At 44.2% G+C, this 19,265-nt stretch overlaps 3 protein-coding genes across 3 annotated transcripts; 1 reads left to right on the top strand and 2 right to left on the bottom strand.

Moving 5' to 3' along the window:
• Positions 1 to 38: 38 nt before the first annotated feature.
• efs (embryonal Fyn-associated substrate) lies at positions 39 to 11,087 on the bottom strand. The gene is made up of 8 exons (XM_077544956.1): positions 10,876 to 11,087; positions 10,390 to 10,520; positions 8,340 to 9,554; positions 7,897 to 8,019; positions 5,683 to 6,639; positions 5,532 to 5,588; positions 3,894 to 4,151; positions 39 to 2,867 (listed from the first exon to the last, which is right to left on the bottom strand). The coding sequence occupies exons 2-8, from the start codon at positions 10,399 to 10,401 to the stop codon at positions 2,682 to 2,684; spliced, it is 2,808 nt and encodes a 935-aa protein (XP_077401082.1). The 5' UTR covers positions 10,402 to 10,520; positions 10,876 to 11,087; the 3' UTR covers positions 39 to 2,681.
• An 86-nt stretch (positions 11,088 to 11,173) lies between these two features.
• dhrs4 (dehydrogenase/reductase (SDR family) member 4) lies at positions 11,174 to 13,887 on the top strand. Its single transcript, XM_077544959.1, has 9 exons — positions 11,174 to 11,363; positions 11,841 to 11,956; positions 12,020 to 12,197; positions 12,266 to 12,367; positions 12,444 to 12,514; positions 12,619 to 12,670; positions 12,762 to 12,896; positions 13,186 to 13,241; positions 13,324 to 13,887. The coding sequence occupies exons 2-9, from the start codon at positions 11,844 to 11,846 to the stop codon at positions 13,436 to 13,438; spliced, it is 822 nt and encodes a 273-aa protein (XP_077401085.1). The 5' UTR covers positions 11,174 to 11,363; positions 11,841 to 11,843; the 3' UTR covers positions 13,439 to 13,887.
• Positions 13,888 to 13,937: 50 nt separating this feature from the next.
• On the bottom strand, positions 13,938 to 19,106 carry tinf2 (TERF1 (TRF1)-interacting nuclear factor 2). Its single transcript, XM_077544784.1, is given in 12 exon segments — positions 13,938 to 14,059; positions 14,061 to 14,129; positions 14,214 to 14,287; positions 14,466 to 14,524; positions 15,789 to 16,218; positions 16,585 to 16,708; positions 16,784 to 16,894; positions 17,421 to 17,516; positions 17,583 to 17,693; positions 17,884 to 18,086; positions 18,802 to 18,888; positions 19,010 to 19,106. Coding segments are annotated over 11 exon segments (1,398 nt in total). The 5' UTR covers positions 18,836 to 18,888; positions 19,010 to 19,106; the 3' UTR covers positions 13,938 to 13,972.
• Between the last annotated feature and the right edge of the window lie 159 nt (positions 19,107 to 19,265).

Genomic DNA, 19,265 nt, shown 5'->3' with positions numbered 1-19,265 from the left:
GTACCACTGTATAATACTGTAACAGCATTGCGACACTGTTCATTATTGCAAAAATGTATTTTTTTTTTATTCTGGACTGGAATACAAGGCAGACGTAACATAGTGTTCAAAAATGAAAAGGTGTAGATCTGTATTGCTAGAACTCAGCAAACAGGGATGAGTTCGTTCACGTGTAGAAAACTTGCATTAAACATGGGACAGTAACTGGTATAGCTTTTCAAGAAAAATGGGTGGGGGACATGTTCTTCAAAATAGAGCAGGGTTCAAAAACTTTTGAGGTCCAGGGGAGCTCTCAATTTTAACATCATTTAAATATATGTGTATTTTGTGATTTCAGGAAGATTTATTCCTACATATTTGATGTTTTTCCTAAAAAGGGACTGAACCAAATTCAATTAAATGCAATATTCCCCCATTGTTGCAAGCTGACACTAGCAAAATGGCTGCAAAAAGAGGATGAGCTGGTTTTACAAATGCCCCCCCCCTCCCGAGTGACCAGTTTGAGAACCACTGCAATACAGCACCGAACGAAATCTCACAAAAATGTGCATGACAAAGTCAAGCATAGTAAAGCTATGAATGAGGGGGAAAAAAACAACATAAATGTTCATAATAAATATAAAGGTTACTTGCTTCTCTTCAAACTCGTAATAGGTGTAGTTTCCATTAATACTTCAAACATCCACAAGGTGACACTCCAGCAGAGAACATAGGATAGAAAAGTTGGTCAAAGCATGCTTGGAAGGATGAGGTCAATAATTATGGTGTGTCCATATGATCCCAATTCAGACAAAGTAACAGTTGATTAGTAGCCTTGGCAAATGGCTTGATTATGTTCCAGCTTTGCAGAAAACAGATGAAACATGGGCACAGCCCACCATTGAGTGCCACACTAAAGTAAAAAAAAAAAAAAAAAAAAAAAAAAAAGTGCAGACGACATGCGTGTAACGTGTGCCGTTGGGTAAACTTGTTCGACAGGTTTAATGCATGCTGTTGCAATTCTGTAGGAAAAGAGAAGCGGCCCGGGAAATTTAAAAAGACGGGAAAGGCAGGATGGTATTAAGGATGGCTGGTAGGAATGAAAGCATGAAGGATGGTAAAAAAAAAAAAAAAAAAAAAAAAGGAAGGCCGAAGGAAGGAAGGAGACAATAGGGTTAAAGAAATAAAAGAGAAAAGAAGGATGGAAGACAGAACAAAGGGGGAAAAAAGGATAGTATGTTTGAAAAGCAGATTGGAAGAGGAGCATGAAAGATGCAAAGAAAAAGGGTGAAGAAAGAAGAGATGAAAAAAGGAAAGCAGCTCAAGGAAGAAGGAAAGACAAAAGATGGTATACAAGGTAGGAAGAACGGGAGGATAAAGATGGCATGCATCTATCCTAACTGAATTAGCCAACGTTGGATGAGTGGCCTTAACATGAGCACAGTTCACCATTTCGTCCCACACAAATGTCAAAAAGCACGCCGCAACATGTAGAGACGGGTAAACTCGGTCCACAGGTTTTGTATGCATCTCTGTTCTGTGATCGTGCGAAAGAGCAACAGCCCCGGGGACAATTCGTCCCCCTGACTTTTTCACGCTAGGGGAATTCTTGTCAGGCAAGAATTGTCTACTCAGGGTCTCGCACAAACAACATGAGCGCAGGCCAAGTAAGCACGGAGGGTGGTGGAGTGCTGGCAACAAACTGCCTTCAAGGTACCGCAGTTAAAAAGTACCGGTAGGCCAAAACCAGAATGTAAATGTCTCCTTTTGTCCTGGATGTGAGCAGAGGTGGGAATAAGTCACATACAGTTTGCGCACAAAAAGTGAGTCTTCTCGTGGGACAACACTGAAGAAATCACACTTTCCTCATTTTCACTTTCATTACCAGCGGTTTAGACATTAACAGGAATTCGCAATACATTTACAGCTATTCAAGCTTTACATTATAACAGTGACATTTCTTCAGTGGCGTCCCATGAAAATATTTTTTATAAAAATGTGAGGGGTGTACTACTACTCACTTTTATGATACTGACCCATATGCGCAAGTCAAGTCTTACTCTTAACCTTCAAATTACTGTCAAAAATCAAGTCAATTTGAGTCGCCTTAAATTCCAAGCCAGTTAAGTCTCAAGTCAATTCCATAAATCTACAGATGTACACATAAATAAAACTTTCCTTTCAAGTGTCATATAATTCTGCTTAAAATAAGTATTACGTCCCTCTTTTCATTAGCGTTTTCCTTTTACCAAGACCAGTTTTTGCACTTTGCAACATAGCACACTGGTGGCTTGCCAGGTACACAATATGCAACATCTCTTTTCTTTAAAAATGCAAAACAAATGTCACTCTCTTAAAACTGCGCAGTCTCAAATGTAATCGGATTTGTCAAGTCAGGTAATTCAAGCCGAAGTCGAGTCTTACCCAAGTTTTGTCCGAAAAAGTCCCAAGTCCTAAACTTGTGTCGGACTCGAGCCGATCATGTGACTCGAGTCCCCCACCTCTGATATTTCAAATCGTGAGGAAATAATAGACTCTAAAGAGCTGCTTCCGGTCATCAATAAGTTAACACGCACAAGAGGGGAATGGGCATAGTCAAGCCACACAACTCAACAAGACAGGGAAAAATAGTGTAATAACAAAATAAGGCATTTTCCAAGAGAGAGAGAGAGAGAGAGAAAGGTGTGTAGTGTCCAAAAACATCACGAGGAGATCTCCGCTAGGCGCTGCAGCAGAGTGGAGAAGCCGGCAGCCTGCTGGGAGAGCTCGGCAACCCGGTCCACCATCTCCTGGGACGCAGACACAGACGGGTAGTTTTGTGCGGCGCCTTTTGTCGCCACAACGACCGCCTTCAAGGCCTGGCAGAGGCGACCCCCAGAGGTTGTGATCTGGAAGGCAGAACAGAGGGCAGTTAGGAAACACCCCTTTGCACATGGCAGGATTTCGTTTATGAAATGGGGCATTTTTACAATTACATGATGGAACGTTGACAGAAGGAAGGAAGATTCAATGGAGGTAGGAAGGAAGGACAAAGAAGGAAACAAGAATGCAAGAAGGGCAGTATGAAAGGAATGAAAAAGATTGGATGGGAGGAAGAGACAAAGGGAACAAGGACGCTTGTGAAGGAAAGAACGGATGGAAGCAAGGAATGAAGCGCGGTAAAAATGGAAGCAGGATGACTGGATGGAGGGAAGGACAGAAAGAAACAAGAATGCATGAAAAGGGAGGCTGGAAGAAAAAAAGAAACAAATAATAATGGAAGGAAGGACATATGGCTGTATGAAAGGAAAGATAGAATGATAAAAGACAGAAAGAAAAGAAACAAGGACAGATGAAGAGGGATGATTAAAGGAACAAGGACAAATGGAAGAAAGGAAATAAGGAACAAAGGAAAGAAAGATGGATGAAAGAAGAAAGGAACGCGGAAGGGTGGGCTGAAGTAAAGGAGGAGGTAACAATTGAAGAAAGGAATAAGGATTTATAATGGATAGTAGGAAGTAAGGAAAGCAACAAAGGTGTGAGAGAAAAAAGGAAAGTAGGAAGGAAAGAAAGATAGATAAAGTAGAGAAGCAAGGACGAAGGCAAAATGAGGAAGGAGGGAAAGATGGATAATAAGAAAGGGAGGAAGAAGTAAGGACAAAGGAATGAAGGAAATAAATCAGGATTGTAGGAAAGAAGGATGCAAGGAAGGAAAAGATAAATTGGAAGAATGAAATCAGTAAGAATGAAATAACGGAAGAAAATAAGTTAAGAAGTGAGGATGAAAGAAATATGACAGATTAAGACAAGAATCAAAGACAGATAGTATAAAGCGAAGGAAGGAACAACGGAAAAGAAGCGAGACGGAAACACGTCTGGTCCCTCGGGATCAAGATCAACTTCCTCGTCAGCCGGCGCCAGTGGAGACAACGCACCTTGGCCCGGAGGTCGCCGGAGGTGAGGAGGCGGGAGAGCGTGTCGCCGATGAACACCAGCTTGTGCGCCGTCACGATCAGGCTCTTGCCGCGCGCCACGAAGATGCGGGGCGGCTGGTTGCCCTGCACGCTGGTGAAGAGCACGTCGATGGCGTCGGCCAGGCAGGACAGGTGAGCCAAACTCTGGGACGAGTAGAAGGATAGCAGCTCCGAATCCTCCAGGGAGAGGGACACCGGCAGGGGAGGGGACGGAGTCAGCTGAAGAGAACGTGGACAAATCATGAGTGGATTCATGATATTGCAATTCATTTCAGTCCCTCATCCTGTCAATCGTACAGTGACGGTCCCCAAGAGACACAGACAAGCACAATTAGATACAGTACGTTAGTGGACGGCTGTTGAAAGGCTCCTTGTCTTTGGCTTGTTGTCCTGCAGACTCCCGTGTTATGTAAGGCCAGATTGTTACCGAAGACAAGTGACTTCTTGTTGGTTCGCCAGGGTGCAACCGAGGATTTGAGTGAGCGGGACCAAAATTCACACAGTGCAGACATCGGTCTTCCAGAGGAAAGTTGATAATAAAATGATGTCTTTATATGGATACTGTCCATCGTGATTTCCTGAGAAAAAGCGTTCATGCTTTGACAGGAAGTAATCAGGAAGCGAGCCAATCAGCTGGATTTCTGAGTCAGACATCTCCTTGGTAAACAGACTTAACCCATGACTCATTTACCAGTGACTCTGGACCACAGCGTCGTGCACAGCAGATGGAAAATGATGCAATCTGACTCAACAGGTCAGAAAACCACTACAAATTATGCATCTTTGCCAGGAACATATAAATGCGCTTCCATTAGATGTCGTCGACTACATTTATGCCCAGAAATGTCAAAGTGGAAGTCAACCTTAAACATTTCTTGACAATAATATGTTATATGTGTCAATTGTCTAAACATGACATTCTGATTAATATTATATATTCTGGAATATGAGTTATGAAGCAAAATCCAGCCATTTTTTATCCATCTCAGGGGGCAGCCGTCTTGCCACTTGCTGTCGACTGAAGATGACATCAATGTTGCTTAGGTCTCAGGTAACAACCAATCACAGCTTCAGAAAACAGGCGAGCTGGATGAAAATGGCTGGATTTTGCGGCTTAACTCATATTTCACTAACGCAATATCAACCAGAATAGCATATTTAGACTAGTGGGGCTGCATCGAACATATTGTCAAAACAAATAAATAATTGTGCTGACTTCCCCTTTAAGTCAACACAATTTTTTTTTGTTGTTGTTGTTGAGAGGAACCAGTTGAGGTGGCTCGGGCATCTGGTTCGGATGCCTCCTGGACGCCTCCCTGGGGAGGTGTTCCGGGCATGTCCTACCGGCGGGAGGCCCCGGGGACGACCCAGGACACGCTGGAGAGACACTACGTCTCTCGGCTGGCCTGGGAACGCCTTGGGATCCCGTCGGAGGAGCTGGGTGAAGTGGCTGGGGAGAGGGAAGTCTGGGCTTCCCTGCTAAAGCTGCTGCCCCCGCGACCCGACCCCGGATAAGCGGAATTGAAGACGGAACGGAACGGATGGAACGGAACTTTCCCTTTAAGGAAAGCATGGTTTTGGACAACGCATGCAACTTACTCTTGGCTCTGAACTGATCGTTTGTCCGTTTTGAGGCAGGGGAAGTTCCGGTTTTCCCTACATGGTGATAAAGAACAGGGGACACTCAGTCAAACAACGGCAATAACAATTTCAACAAAAAAAAAAGCTGAGTGCGCATAAAATAACCAACCTGCAGCTTCACATAGCCAACACTGTCACCATTCGGGACCGGGGCTGGGACGGGAGTCAAGCCAATCCCGGCATATTCGTTGCTGGGATCTTCGTCTCCGTTGCTGTGGCCGACTGTGAGCGTGACCGTGGCCAAAGAGGGAGGCAAGGGGAAGGCCGGTTGAGGAGTCGGGGGCAGAGGCCTTTCCTGAATCCAGCTACTCTTACGGGAGCCCATTCCACTTCCGGTTGACTTCCCGTCCGACACTGGGAGAGCGGGCAGCGGCCTGCGGGATAAAGACTCCTGGGAAGGAAGTCGGGGGCGACCCTGAGCCTGCAAAAGGAGGGCACTTTCCTCCAGGGAACGCTGCACCAGGGAAAAGAGTCCTTCCGACGGTGGAGCGTTGCCGATCGCCGATAATGCAGGCAGGAGGTCCGACAGGCGGGCCCAAGCCTGCTGAAGCGGCGGTGGGGGGTCCCCAGAGTGGCTGGCTTTCCACGTGGACAGGATTTCAGCTAGCGAAGTGGCCAGATCCCGAGATGACAGAGCGGCAGGTGAGCAGGAAGTGGCGCTCAGCACGGCGTGGACAAGGCTGGAGAGCGAGGCCCTCCACTGGACATCCCCGGAGCCATTACTGGACACGGAGAGACGACGGGTGGAAGTGGAGGTGGAGGAAGACGAGGACGAGTGGGGGAGGACTTCGGCGTTCAGGGCGGGCATATCGTAGATCCCGCAGTCTGTGGCGTCCCGCTGCTGATCCCCAGCACTCGCTCGCTTTTTGGAGCTTGGGACGCAGCAAGTCTGACCGTTCTGGCTCGCGTCCTCCCCGGAAAGGCTGGGGGTGGACTCGCCGGGACCCAGAGGCACACCTGGAAGAGTGGGTACGCTGTACACGTCGTCCGTGTCAGCCAGCACGGCGGCACCTGGTTGGACTTCTGATGTGATGCCATTCAGCGCAATGGTGGGGACGTCATACACCTGCAGGTGGAAATGGATCATCATCCACCCATCATCCATTTTATACACTGCTTATCCTCATTAGGGTCACAATGAGATGGATAGATGTGGGGTCCAGTAAATAGCAAATGGTCCTGGTTTAAAATTATACTTAACGAAATTCAGAATTGATGAAATAGAGAATCATGGAGCCTTAAGTGGCCAACCAGTAGGCAATCAAGGCAAGCGCCTAAAAAAAAACATATCCACTCTCTCCACCCCCCAGTATAAAGATATTGAGATTTAAAACAGTACTTTATGAAATGTATAATTAGAGTACCCTGTAGGAACTATGTGGATGAAATAGTGAAGTGTGTAGACTCAGTAGCAAAAATGCATGCAAGTAAGTGAGGACGGCATTTATTTTTAAGGGTAATGTAAGGTGAATTTAAAATAATGTAATAGTCGAATCATAGTTGGTGCTATACTTATGGTTTAAACTATAAAAATAGGCAATTATGAACATGGGATTACTGTATCAAGTGGACCGTTACACTATATGAAGTAGTGAACTGGCGGGACTTTTAAATGCACGTGCAAGCATTCATTGAAGTAACCCACACACAGATGCATCAAAAAGTGTCCCTAACCACCGAATGAAGGCGGGGATATATTTATCCACTTTGACAACCCCTGTGTCAACGTATACGCAAAAACTGGAGCAAAAACAACCCAACAGCTGGCATGCACATTCAAGGAGTATTAAAGAGAGACCACTGGTGCTGTGGCCTCGGTGCGGCCCCAACAGATGGGTGTGACCGGGAGAAAATAGCAGCAGCACTTGGACCGGGGTTGACATGCTACCACAGCAGACGAGGACAGGTGTGGCCTCGCCTTGGGGGGGTGAGAGGGAACCAATAGGGACTAGGAGTGGGGGTTGGTAGGGAAGTGGTTTGATGGCATTTTGAAGTACTGACTTGAATTTGCAGCATAAGAAGAAAAAAAACTCACCACAAGCACTATTTTTTTTTAACAAAATTAAACTCTTCAATATAGTTCCTCATGTCACCAGGTGTTGCCAAAGATTACTTTGGCCTGAGCGCAATCAACTGTTTCGTTACAGTACTTTGACATTTTTGTTTTAAGAATCATCATCAAGACATAGTGTCACCCTCGGAAGTCTTATTTTGACAAAAAAAAATATGATATGCCATATACATCTTCTCAGGATTCTGGCCGCCTGTGCTAAAATCAGCTCCATCCTCAACAGAGAATGCCAAACGAAAAAGACGTCCTCACCTCAGACTCCGAGCCGACGTGCGGGGGGACAGTGCGAGGCGTGTCGTAGATGCTGTCGTCGCCATTGCTGAGGACTGTTGGCACTGCACGCTGCCACCGGCCGCTGGGAGGCGTGTCGTACACCTATTAACCACAAAAATAAAAATAAATTAAAAAATAAATAGACCATTCCAATTTGGATAAAGTGAATATGTAGAGGTGTTGACACCATATAATAAAATCAAAGTAAATCATTTTAGCCTTTAAAACTTAACTTTGTAAACATAACACATTATAAATATAGAGTATGAATAATCAACAAACATGCAAGCATAAAATGTATATAAAATAATGTACAGTATTGATAAGTGATTTGTCCTGTGAATACCCCTAGATGGCAGTACAGAGTTCAATAGCAAGGTTAGGTTGAAATGGAACGGAAATAAAGGGTTAAATTCACAAACCTGATCATCCACAGGATCTGCGTAATCTTGATTTTCTCCTTTGCTGTTGTGCACGCCGTTGCTTTTCTCCAGTTCCTGACTGGTCTGCCTGTTCACCTCCTGCACCTGAGATTCAGGACCGGGGGCCACGGCGCAATCGCTTGAAAAAGGCGCGGACTGTTGTCCGTCTTTCCGCGTGACTCCCCTTACCGGGGGAGCCGGTGGCGGGGGCTTTCGGGCAAAATTTGGCGATCCGGGAACTCGGGGGTGGCTGGCTCGTACTAGCAAAGGGGACCCCCGGTGGCAGGCCAGACCCGGTTTGCTTCTGGCTACGGCGGGTTTGGGTGATGGGCCCTTGAGGAGGGGCCTGGGAGGCGCTTGGCCAGGGGATGACGAAGTTCTTTGAAGGTTTACCACCACAGAAGAGGGGCTTTGGTACATCCCAGGAATGTCTTGACCCACTTTAGACTGGTGAGTTGCGCTGACAGAGGAGGGGCCATTAGGGAGGGCAGCCAGAACTCCTCCAGTAGGGGTTTGGTAAACATCCTCACCGGCGAGTGGTGTTCCTTTTGGCACCAAGTAACAGTCATCAGAAGGTCCTGTGGTTAGTGTTTCCCGAGGAACAAGATATGTGGTGTCTTCGGAATCATCGCTAACTCTTGCGACTCCACTGGGGGAGAGGTACACAGATTCTGGAGCTATTTGAGCTCCTGGCTGCCGGGCTTGCTGAGCTGATGAGGGTAGCGGGCTCACCGGAGTCTGATAGAGAGCTCCGGGCGCGTCCGTGCCCCGTCCTCTTAGGGAAGGGGAGCGCGGGCGACCCCCCACTCCTATATCCCAGTCAGGCCTAGGTCGGGATCCAGAACTGGAGTGCGAGCGCGGACGACCGCCATCCGCCTTGCGGAGCTCGCCGGGTCTCGAGGCCGTGCCGGCCCCTCGGCTTTCTCCTGCGGCCGGTGGGGAGCGGTACACAGCATCCGTGTCGTCCACGCTACCGCGGGGCAGCGGCGGACCGGGGGACAAGTAGACAGAGTCCGGGCTGGGGACCGGGGCGGTCTGGAGGAGGCGCAGCCGATTGGCCGGGGCGATGCCCTGTCGCCCGTGCAGGGAGCAGAGCCACCAGCCGGGCCCGCCGCTCTGCTCCTGCTCCAAAACCATCAGGATGTCCCCCTTCCTGAAAGCCAGTTCCTCTGGGCTCTCCGCTGTGTTGTCAAAGAGTGCCTTCGCCAACACCGTCTGATGGGGAGGGGAAACGTATTCAAATGAGACCCAAAAACAACAGTTTTTTAATAGTCTTATTTCAGACGGGCAAGACAAACTAACATTTGTGCATCCCGAACAATAAGGACATTGATGGCAATGCTAAACAGCTCGGTTGTTTCAGAGCTTGAATACAAGAGGGACGACGTCGTCCATGACTTGAGAGGAATAATAGACTCAAACTCCGTTCACCCATTTTCTATCACGGGTGAGATGCAGCCAACCCAGCGGACATTGGGGGAGAAGAATCAATTTTATGGTCCATCTATTTATCTTTTGATGGTGCTACACCGGTGGTGCTACAGCCCCATTTGAAATCTGTGTAACCCTATTTAAGCCCCTTCAGCATTTTATTTTATATTCTAAAATGTGTTTATATATATTTTTTCCCCATCTGGAGAAACTCAGACAAGCACATGAAGGACAGAGAAGGACAGAGTCTAGATTTGAACGGCAAAACCTCAGAACAGTATGGCAGGTATGCTAACCACTTGTCCGTCATTATGCCTGGACTCAAGTTAAAATATTAAAAAATGCAATGTTCATGAAATGCCAAATAAGGATCAATGGTCAAATGGACAGAGCAGCTTAATGGTAATGAGCGGGATGAGAGCAGTAGGGGGGATGGTGGATGAGAGTCACATCTGTCCCTTGCTGTTTAGGGCTTAATTGCCAACCCATTTCCCCCCCACCTCCTTACATTTTTAAAGCCAAACCCCCTGTGGACCAGTGCCATGTGGAACCCCACGGCCAAAAAATTACGTCTACAAAATCAAGACAACTACTCAATGTAAGACGTTTAGATACTTACTGAAACAGACATGGCTGTGCAGTTGTCAGGGTTATTGGGTCTCGGAGAATGTCGAACTCAAGTGTTCCGGTCGGTCAACGGGGTCCATTCAGCTCACATCGTCTCCGCTTTGTGAATCACAAGCGCTGGGCCTGTGTGAGACGTTCGGAACCGTCACTTACAGCACACATTTGTCGAAATAATACCGACATGAAGGCGACTGGCCACCACCTGTCCCGTCATTCCACGCCCCAGTAACGTTAGAAGCTAACCCTAGCTTAGCACCCAGTTCTACATTCAAATGATATCCAAATTCGTCGTTTGCTACGCTGGGAAAAGGTTAAATGTCGTCCCCAATGGGATTTTATTCACTACAGCGGCCCACGTCGCTAACATTAGCGGTACTAAAACGTTGGTTCTGTTCATCATTTTCCACACAAAGGAGGTCAAAACCATCCAAGATTTGCTCGCGATGCCGTACAAATAAAAAACAAACATATAAATTACCTTCATTATACGAATTCGCGAGTAAACTTCACATCGGCGTTCAATAAGAGATGAGGTGAAAGTGCTTCTTCTCAAGCGTAAAAACCCAGTGGCCATTGGCGTTCAATCATTTTCGGTGATGACAACAAAATGATCTCCGCCTTATCCTAAGATGACGTATTTTCGTCGATCTACAAATAAACCGGAAGCGTTAGCACCAGTTCCTAAACTCAATCCAGTTACTTTCAGATCGCAACTCGCTCGCTCTCTAATTGGCTCTTTGCCGCTAGTTGGTCGATTAAAAATAGATATAAATTAGACAACCGGGAACTATAAATATAATGGACAAAATGTTAACAGAGTAGAATTGCAACATAAATTTAAAACAAGTCCAAATCCGTATACAGTATTTGAATCCAGCGCTCCCGAAGACTTTTATTTTGGAAGTTTTTTATTTAAACCGGAAAAACAACTGCAGTTCCAGTTCACGGAGTGCGAGGAGTCTAAAGGTCTTGGTTTTTAAAAAATCATTTTAATTAATGTTTTGTTTTATTTTATTTTAATGACTATTGCTCTAGTTTATTTTTAATTGTCACAAGATAACGCAACTGCTAACGCTATGTTTTTGGTGCACAAGTGGCCATTAAACGCCATGGAAGCATAAGTAGCGACCAAAGATTATTGGGCAACTACCACTGCGGAACTTTACACTCAGTTGTGGGAAGTCAGGTCTAAACTCTATTAGGAGCTCTGACCTACAATCTAACTTGTAACATTTGTGCCGTGAAATTGTATGCATTTCTCCCCAATACAAAAAGTGCATTGGCACTATCTTGTTTTTGAGTTAGATATATATTTTTAACAAAAAGTAATTTGACACAATTTTTTGGCACCCATAGGCAATTATAAACACATTTTCAATCAGAATTACTTGCAAATTCTTGCACTGTTGATTTAACATCTGTGCCCTGTTTGTGACCCCACAGGTGATGTTGAGGGTTGCCTCCAGGTGCCTTTGGACCACTCCTGTCTCAGGACAAAGAAGCATGTCTCAGAGCAGCCTTGCTGGGAAAGTGGCGATCGTCACAGCCTCGACGGCTGGGTAAGAATCTTGTTTTGCCTTTATAAAGAAAACACCGCAGAGATCATAACTGGTTCCCGACAGCATCGGCTTGGCCGCAGCCCGGGCTCTGGGCAAGAGGGGGGCCCACGTGGTGGTGAGCAGCAGACGGCAGGCAGGCGTGGATAAGGCCGTGGCACTGCTGCAGAGCCAGAACATCCAGGTCACCGGCACCACCTGTAACGTCGGGAACGAAGGCGATCGACAGAGGCTGCTTCAGACGGTGGAAAAACTCTAGTGCTGTGAATACTTTCCACTTGCACTGTAAATCTTATCATGCATTTCATTCAGACTCTGGATCAGTGCGGCGGCGTTGACATCCTGGTGTCCAATGCAGCAGCGAACCCTTTCTTTGGAAACCTCATGGACACCACGGAGGAAGTTTGGGACAAGGTTCCTTTTTAGAATGGATTTTTTTTTTTTTTAAGGAAAAAAATTTTTCAATTAACTGCTGTTTTATTATTTTCAGATTATGTCCGTAAATGTAAAAGCAGCCTTCCTCCTGACCAAGTTGATGGTGCCACATATGGTAAAGAGGGGGTGAGTTACATACAACAAAGTGTTTACATGAACAAGAGTCCTCTAACATTTGCTCTATTAATTATTTATTATTATAATATATATTTTTAATGCGCTTCTTTTAGAGGGGGAAATGTCGTGTTTGTGTCATCCTTGGCTGCCTACCAACCAATGCAGGTCAGACGATCAACAATGACGGTAAGCGACATTTGCAAGTTTGTATTGAGACAGTTTTTTTTTTTTTGGGCGGGGGGGGGCATTTTTGCAGGGCCTTGGTTCGTACAGCGTGAGTAAGACCGCCTTGGTGAGTCTGACCCGGGCGCTGGCCCCCGAGCTGGCTCAAAGCAACATCAGGGTGAACTGCGTGGCCCCCGGCCTCATCAAAACCGACTTCAGTGCGCCGGTGAGACGTCGACTTCTTACAGTAGTTCCGGACTTTTATTTTTTTTTGATCAATCGGTCTACTGTATATTAATACTTTTAAAATCTGCAAATATCAGCAATTTTTGCGGATTGTTTTCTTTTGTGTTATGCCTAAATGTGAAGCGGTGTTTTACTGTATACTTAAGTGAAAGGAGAAGCTGTTGAAAGTGAGTAAAGTGTGGAGCAAAAGTGAAAATCAATTTGAGTGTGAAAAAAAAGTTACACGATTTATATTCTATTTGTTATGACTGTGTTATTTTTCTTACAAGTTGTGGCAAAATGACGACATCGTGGACCACTTCAAAAAGCAGATGTGCATCAAAAGGTACGGTTCGCCTCTCATTCATGTATTATTCAACCTGTATCTCGGCACATGAACGTGCATGTTTTTCCCTCATTTTCTCCAGAGTTGGCGAAGCGGATGAAATTGGGGGAGTGGTCGCCTTCCTGTGCACAGACGAGGCTTCATACATCACGGGAGAGACCATCGCAGCGACGGGGGGGATCGCCTGTCGACTGTGATTCATTGAGCAGCAAATCTATAACAGATTTACAAGTTCCTGATTCTTCTGGCTGTTTGTAATTTGAATATTCAACACATTTTCTACGAATCGAGTATTCTACGCATTATCTCATCTATTAAGCAGGTAAAAATTGATTTTGCAAAATAACATTTTCATGTGGAGGTGCAGGTATTTATTGACAATGAGGGGTAATCATCCTCACCTTTTACTGTAGTGGCTGTGACTGAGTGTGTATGGTTTTAGAGCCTGGCGAGTGACGTGGGTGCCAGCGAATGAGTGTAGCGTTGGCTGGCCATGTTGCGTGATGTCAGCAGTTAATGGATGCACATGCTTACATTTGTTCAATAAAGTTAAAGAAAGTAAAAAAAAAAATAAAAAAAGGGGGTGGATTTGCTTTACTTTTCGCCAAAGCCTTATTCTGAAAAATAAATGTGGTTTTACCCGTCATTACAGAGTGTTTTGTGCATTACCAAAAACCAAAAACATGCAAATCAACACAAACTCAGAATTTATTCAGAAGCATAACATAAAATTACAGTTTAATTATTGATCGTGTGATAATGAAGTGGTCAGAGACATTTTCCTCGTCTGCCATCAAGCAGCGTGGCGCGGTTGCTCGGCTTCCAGAATTCACGCAGGGTGGGGATGTACGTGCCATGTTTGGTTTTGGAGTAACGCTTTATAAACAACTTGAGGGAGACAAGATGGGGGGGGGGGGGGGGGTCTCAACTTTGAGGAGAAGACTGACGACGGTGGAGAAAGTCTTTACTTACCCTCTCCTTGAACTTCTTTGTGGCTTCGTCCTCGGAATCAGCGACGTAGTCATCGCCGGCGGGGCCCAGCGCCTCTTCAAACACACGCAGACAAGACCCAATCAGAAATGAGTAAAGCCACCTTTCATCATGAGTCTAATAAATTCCAATCAAATTTAAAAAACGATTATTGCATTATTACAATCAAACTCCCTTCTTGTGTTTACCTCATCTACAAATGTTTAAAAAAAAATCAAATGTAGCGCTTTCTACCTGTGCTGCTTCGCTGGTGTGGAGACGAGGCGATTCCGCTTACGTCGGCGGGCCGATTCCTGTTAAGTAGTCACAAAAAGCAAAAATACACTTGTTAATACTAAAGATATCGTTCATATAAAATCACTTATCTATTCCTCAGCCACAAGTTTGTGAAACGAAATAAAACGATGTCTCACTACTGACTTACCTCATCAGTCATTATTTATAGTTGGAGGCGTGTTTTAAGTCTATAACATGCTTTAAAATGGGTCAGTTGTTAAATATGGATGCAAGGGGACAAAGCTGAAAGACATTTGCATTTATTGATTTAACAGTAATTGTGTGTGCGACCAAGCCCTGCCGCCAATAGAAAAAATGCATAATGCTACAAAAAGATCGTTTGTGCAAGGTTTAAAAATTAAAATTAGAACATGTGTCGTCAGGCTTAAAACAAAAGAACATGTATAGTTATGCAATTATTTTATTTTTTTTTTATCATATACAGCAGAGGTCCCCAACCCTGGTCCTCAGGGACCGGTATCCAGCCTGTTTTCCATGCCTCCCACAGCCAACACAGGTGATTCATATCATCAGCTAATCTGCAATCTCTGGAGAAGGTTGATAACGATCTCCACCTGTGTTGGCTGTGGGATGCATGGAAAACAGGCTGGATACCGGTCCCCGAGGACCAGGGTTGGGGACCTCTGATATACAGTATAGCAAGGTTTAAAAAGACTATTAGACCTTTAAAAATACAAAACAAAAACACGTAAATTAAGGATTTAATTGAAAAAACAACAACAACATGTATAAGTCTTTTACAAAGACCATGTACAGTAAGGCTTTTTAAACAAAAAAAATGTATATAGTAAGACGTTGAAAGAAACACAATGCTTACAAAAAATGCAACAAATTGGCAGGCTTTAAAAAAAAAGAACATAAGCCTTTAAAAAAATGACTAAAAAAATTTTTTTTTTGTGTGACAATTGTCTATATTATAGTCATCATAGTGATTCTCAAAGTGTGGTACTACTACCATTCTAGTGCCCAACTACAGTTCCGTTAACTTTTTCCCCTCCTATATTTAGGCTCACTGGTAATGTTTCAAATGCTACAGTCACTTGCAATATTCTCATGACTACGATTGCGTCCTAAATGTGGTCATTATGGTGGCATTGGCCTTTTTTTAGAAGGGGTTTGAACCATAAATACACCACAACACTTATTTCAACTCGACCTTAATATTACTTCAAAATAATTTACACACAGTCTCTCAGTCGAGGTGCAAAACATCAATCAGACCGCCGGTACCGCAAATGTGTGTCAATACTGGCCGCTTACTCTTTATCGTCATTAATCGTCGGCCTGCAGGAAGACGTTCCTCCTCGAAGTAGCTCGGACCTCAGCAGTTTTCGGATCACGACTCTGGGTTGACGGCGCAGACAGGCCGCCATGGCGGGGCCATGGTTTGGGGGCGTCATTATATCCGGGTCGCCGTCCGATTGCTTAGTCTTCGCGAGGCTGCTCCTTGCCTTCAACTTTGTTAGCCTGTCTCCATCTTGTTTGGATTTCTTCTTTGCCGGCGTGTCGTCATTGGCGGTTATCAGAGCGACGGCGGGGGCGACCGACAGCGTTTTGTCTCGCCTCCGCTTGGGTTGATCCCTGGAAGAGGACGAACTGGGACCTTGTTGCGGATTTGTGGACACTTTTCCGGAGAGGGGTAAAGATAGGGTCGTCAAGATGGAGTCTCCCAAGTTTGGTGGGAGGGATGCTGAAGTTTAAAGACAAAATAAATACAATACAGTGAATCCAAAAAGTATTGGCAGTGATTTTTTTTTTTACTTTTGCCACATTGTTACATTAAAGCCTTATTTATTCTAAGATGGAAGAAATTCACATTTCTCCTCAAAATTCAACACGACACTACAACTACTACACAATTCCAGCTTCAATGCTGAAACCACAAGCTTGTTTATACATCATTTAAAACAACCACAGCATAATCAATTTAGCTTAATGCAAGGGCTGGCCGATTTTGCCTAAAAATAAAAGCTCCGATTCTTTTAACAAAAAATTTGATTTACGATATTTGCGTGTGCCTTTTTAACACAAAAACAACAAGTAATGACATATTTACCTGCAGGATCGAGATGCCCGAGACAGGCTTGATGGTCGAGCAAAATTTTCAGGAGCTGGGGTTGGGTGGCGGCGTGGGCGCACTCTTCCAAAACAGCAGGGGTCTCGCTGAGCCAGGACACCGTCTGCAGACAAAACAAAAAAAACGTTCTTCGATACAGACGACTGTGTCGGCTGCTTTTTAGGGTTGCTCTCGATACCTGAGAAAGGCTGGGCACTGGGAGCAGCTGATCCAATCGAACCAGGAATTCCCACAAAATCTTCTCCAGCGCCTGCTCGTACAAGGGACCGTAGTCCTCAAGGAACTCTTCCTGTCAGTAAGAAATACAGTAAAACTCTACATTACGGACCGATCAAAATATGGATAGCGACATTACATAAAACCCCTTTTAAAAAATTATAATAAAAATAATAAAAAAATATAATATATATATATATATATATAAAAAATATATATATAAAAAATATATATATATATATATAAAAATATATATATATATAAAAAAAATATATATATATACATAAAAAATATCTAAATATAAAAAGTTATATATATATATATATATATATATATATATATATATATATATATATAAAAATATATATATATATATATATATATATATATATATATATATATATATATATATATATATAAAAATATATATATATATATATATATATATATATATAAAAATATATATATATATATATATATATATATATAAAAATATATATATATATATATATATATATATATATATATATATATATATATATATATATATATATATATATATATATTTTTTTATGTTCAACAAGCCAAGAAGTACTCGCCTGGAAAAAATCCTCTTTGGCGACTGGGTCGGTGAGAAAATCGTGGACTAATGTCTGGAAGCTCTTGACGGATTCTTGCACCTTGACGTCCGTCTTCTGCAGGGACAAATTATGGTTGAGATCAGATCAGACAAAAGAAATCACATGAGTGCGTGCGCCTACCGTAGTAGGAGCTGAAGAGGTGGATGGGCCGGAAGGAATACTGAACTTTCTCAGGTGTGTCCTGATGAGGCTAGGATCAGGTTGGGGGATGCGCAGGAGCTCTAAAATGAGCTAGAAAGGAGGCGGAGCAATAGAGTTCATAGTCAGGCAGGGTTTAAGAGACACCGCGCCCCTAAAATGTAGATGAATTATTAATGTTGTGCTTTGCTAAAATGAAGACAAACAAACAATTGATGATGCACTTTCTTGAAGATAAGAAACTAGAAACTACTGACATGCGCGTTCTTAAAAAGAAACCCACCCGCGCTCTCAGCCCCAATGCGAGCTTGGCCTGGTGTCTCATGGTGAGCAAGCCCGGCACAGTCTCACAAGTGGACTCCACAAACTCCGCCAGGACCCCGTACTGCGCCACATCCCGCTGCTTCATGACTTTCCAGAGGGCGGCAGACACCAAGCGCATGGGCGGCGCCAGCTGCTGCAAGGCGGCGAAGGGGAGACTGACACCTGGGTAGACGGGATAACAGCAGCTTTTCTGCATCTGGTACAAGGCTTCTTGAATTTGTGTAAAATATGTGTTGCAGCCAATCAGAAATCTTGGTCTCATGGGTCTTCCAATATAATTACCTAAAACACACAGTCAAAAAAGCACCCAAGAATGGCTAAGAGAAAAGCATCGGCTCAAAAGATGGGCTGTGAATTGTTGAACTGTGGTTGAACCTCCATCAAGTACGATTTGATGATTTGCTCTATTGGATTAGTACAATTTAGATAGAATTAAAATTGCTTTTCTAATTGTTCATTTTTAATATTTTCTGTCTTTGCAAATAATAGTAAGACGTGATGCTAATTTAAATGTAAAGGTGTTCAGTCAGTTTCTCATTCTCAACAAATAGAGTAGAATCTTACATGTCCTGTACTCAGTAAAACGCAAATTGGAATGGATACTATACATTCTACAGCGGAATGGGAACAAAAAAGATTTAAGGTTTTTATAAACGACCAATAACGGGCCACCTGTTTCCTGAGTTTGTTCATGTGATGGTCGCAAGCTGGTTGGTATCTGAGCCCTGAGCAACTGTTATGACATTTTCAATCTACAGCAAATGGCAAAATACCCCCCCCCCCCCCCACGCCCCCCACACGCGCGCCCCTCCCACGCCCCTGGGATGGATAAAAACATAATTCAATTAATGCTAGGTTACGGTTAGTGGTTACTCACCAGCAAACATGTCGTTTGGTTTTCTTGACGCCATCCTTCGAGTCAACGTATCTGTTAACGGCTAGCTTAGCAACTGCCCACTCGCTCCTTAAGTTATTAAAAAAACAAAAACACACGCTTACTTGTGCAACATCCACAGGTCAAACTGATGTGTGTGTTTTTTTATAATTTAAACAAACACAAGGAGCGTCTGTAGTTGCTTATTTACCGGTTGTGCCGCGATTCTGACCGCACCTGTATCGAAAAGTTCCGCTGACGTTTCTTGCACTCGCGCCTTCAGTTAAGGGTTCAACCTATGATTTACCGAACATACCGCGCAGGCGGTGCTTAAACTGGATGAATGGAAATAACCTTCGCCTGACGAGCCCCGCTCACTCGAGAAAGATTTTTTTAAAACAAACGCACCTACATCTTTTCCGGATGTGACGCATGTTTGCACGTTTCCGACATCGTTTGACAGCTGC

This window comes from Vanacampus margaritifer, chromosome 15 (assembly GCF_051991255.1).
Source record: "Vanacampus margaritifer isolate UIUO_Vmar chromosome 15, RoL_Vmar_1.0, whole genome shotgun sequence".
Taxonomy (NCBI): domain Eukaryota; kingdom Metazoa; phylum Chordata; class Actinopteri; order Syngnathiformes; family Syngnathidae; genus Vanacampus; species Vanacampus margaritifer.
This window is presented reverse-complemented; position numbering and strand designations above follow the sequence as displayed.

What these genes read in the sequence shown, in the direction of transcription:
- dhrs4 (XM_077544959.1), top strand. Translation starts at nt 11,844, where the DNA reads ATGTTGAGGGTTGCCTCCAGGTGCCTTTGGACCACTCCTGTCTCAGGA. An exon ending in CTGCCTACCAACCAATGCAG is followed by an intron (nt 12,671 to 12,761) that starts GTCAGACGATCA and finishes GCATTTTTGCAG; the next exon opens with GGCCTTGGTTCGTACAGCGT. An exon ending in AAGCAGATGTGCATCAAAAG is followed by an intron (nt 13,242 to 13,323) that starts GTACGGTTCGCC and finishes CATTTTCTCCAG; the next exon opens with AGTTGGCGAAGCGGATGAAA.
- efs (XM_077544956.1), bottom strand. An exon ending in CGATCAGTTCAGAGCCAAGA is followed by an intron (nt 4,152 to 5,531) that starts GTAAGTTGCATG and finishes CGTTCTCTTCAG; the next exon opens with CTGACTCCGTCCCCTCCCCT. An exon ending in CCGGCGACCTCCGGGCCAAG is followed by an intron (nt 2,868 to 3,893) that starts GTGCGTTGTCTC and finishes TCTGCCTTCCAG; the next exon opens with ATCACAACCTCTGGGGGTCG.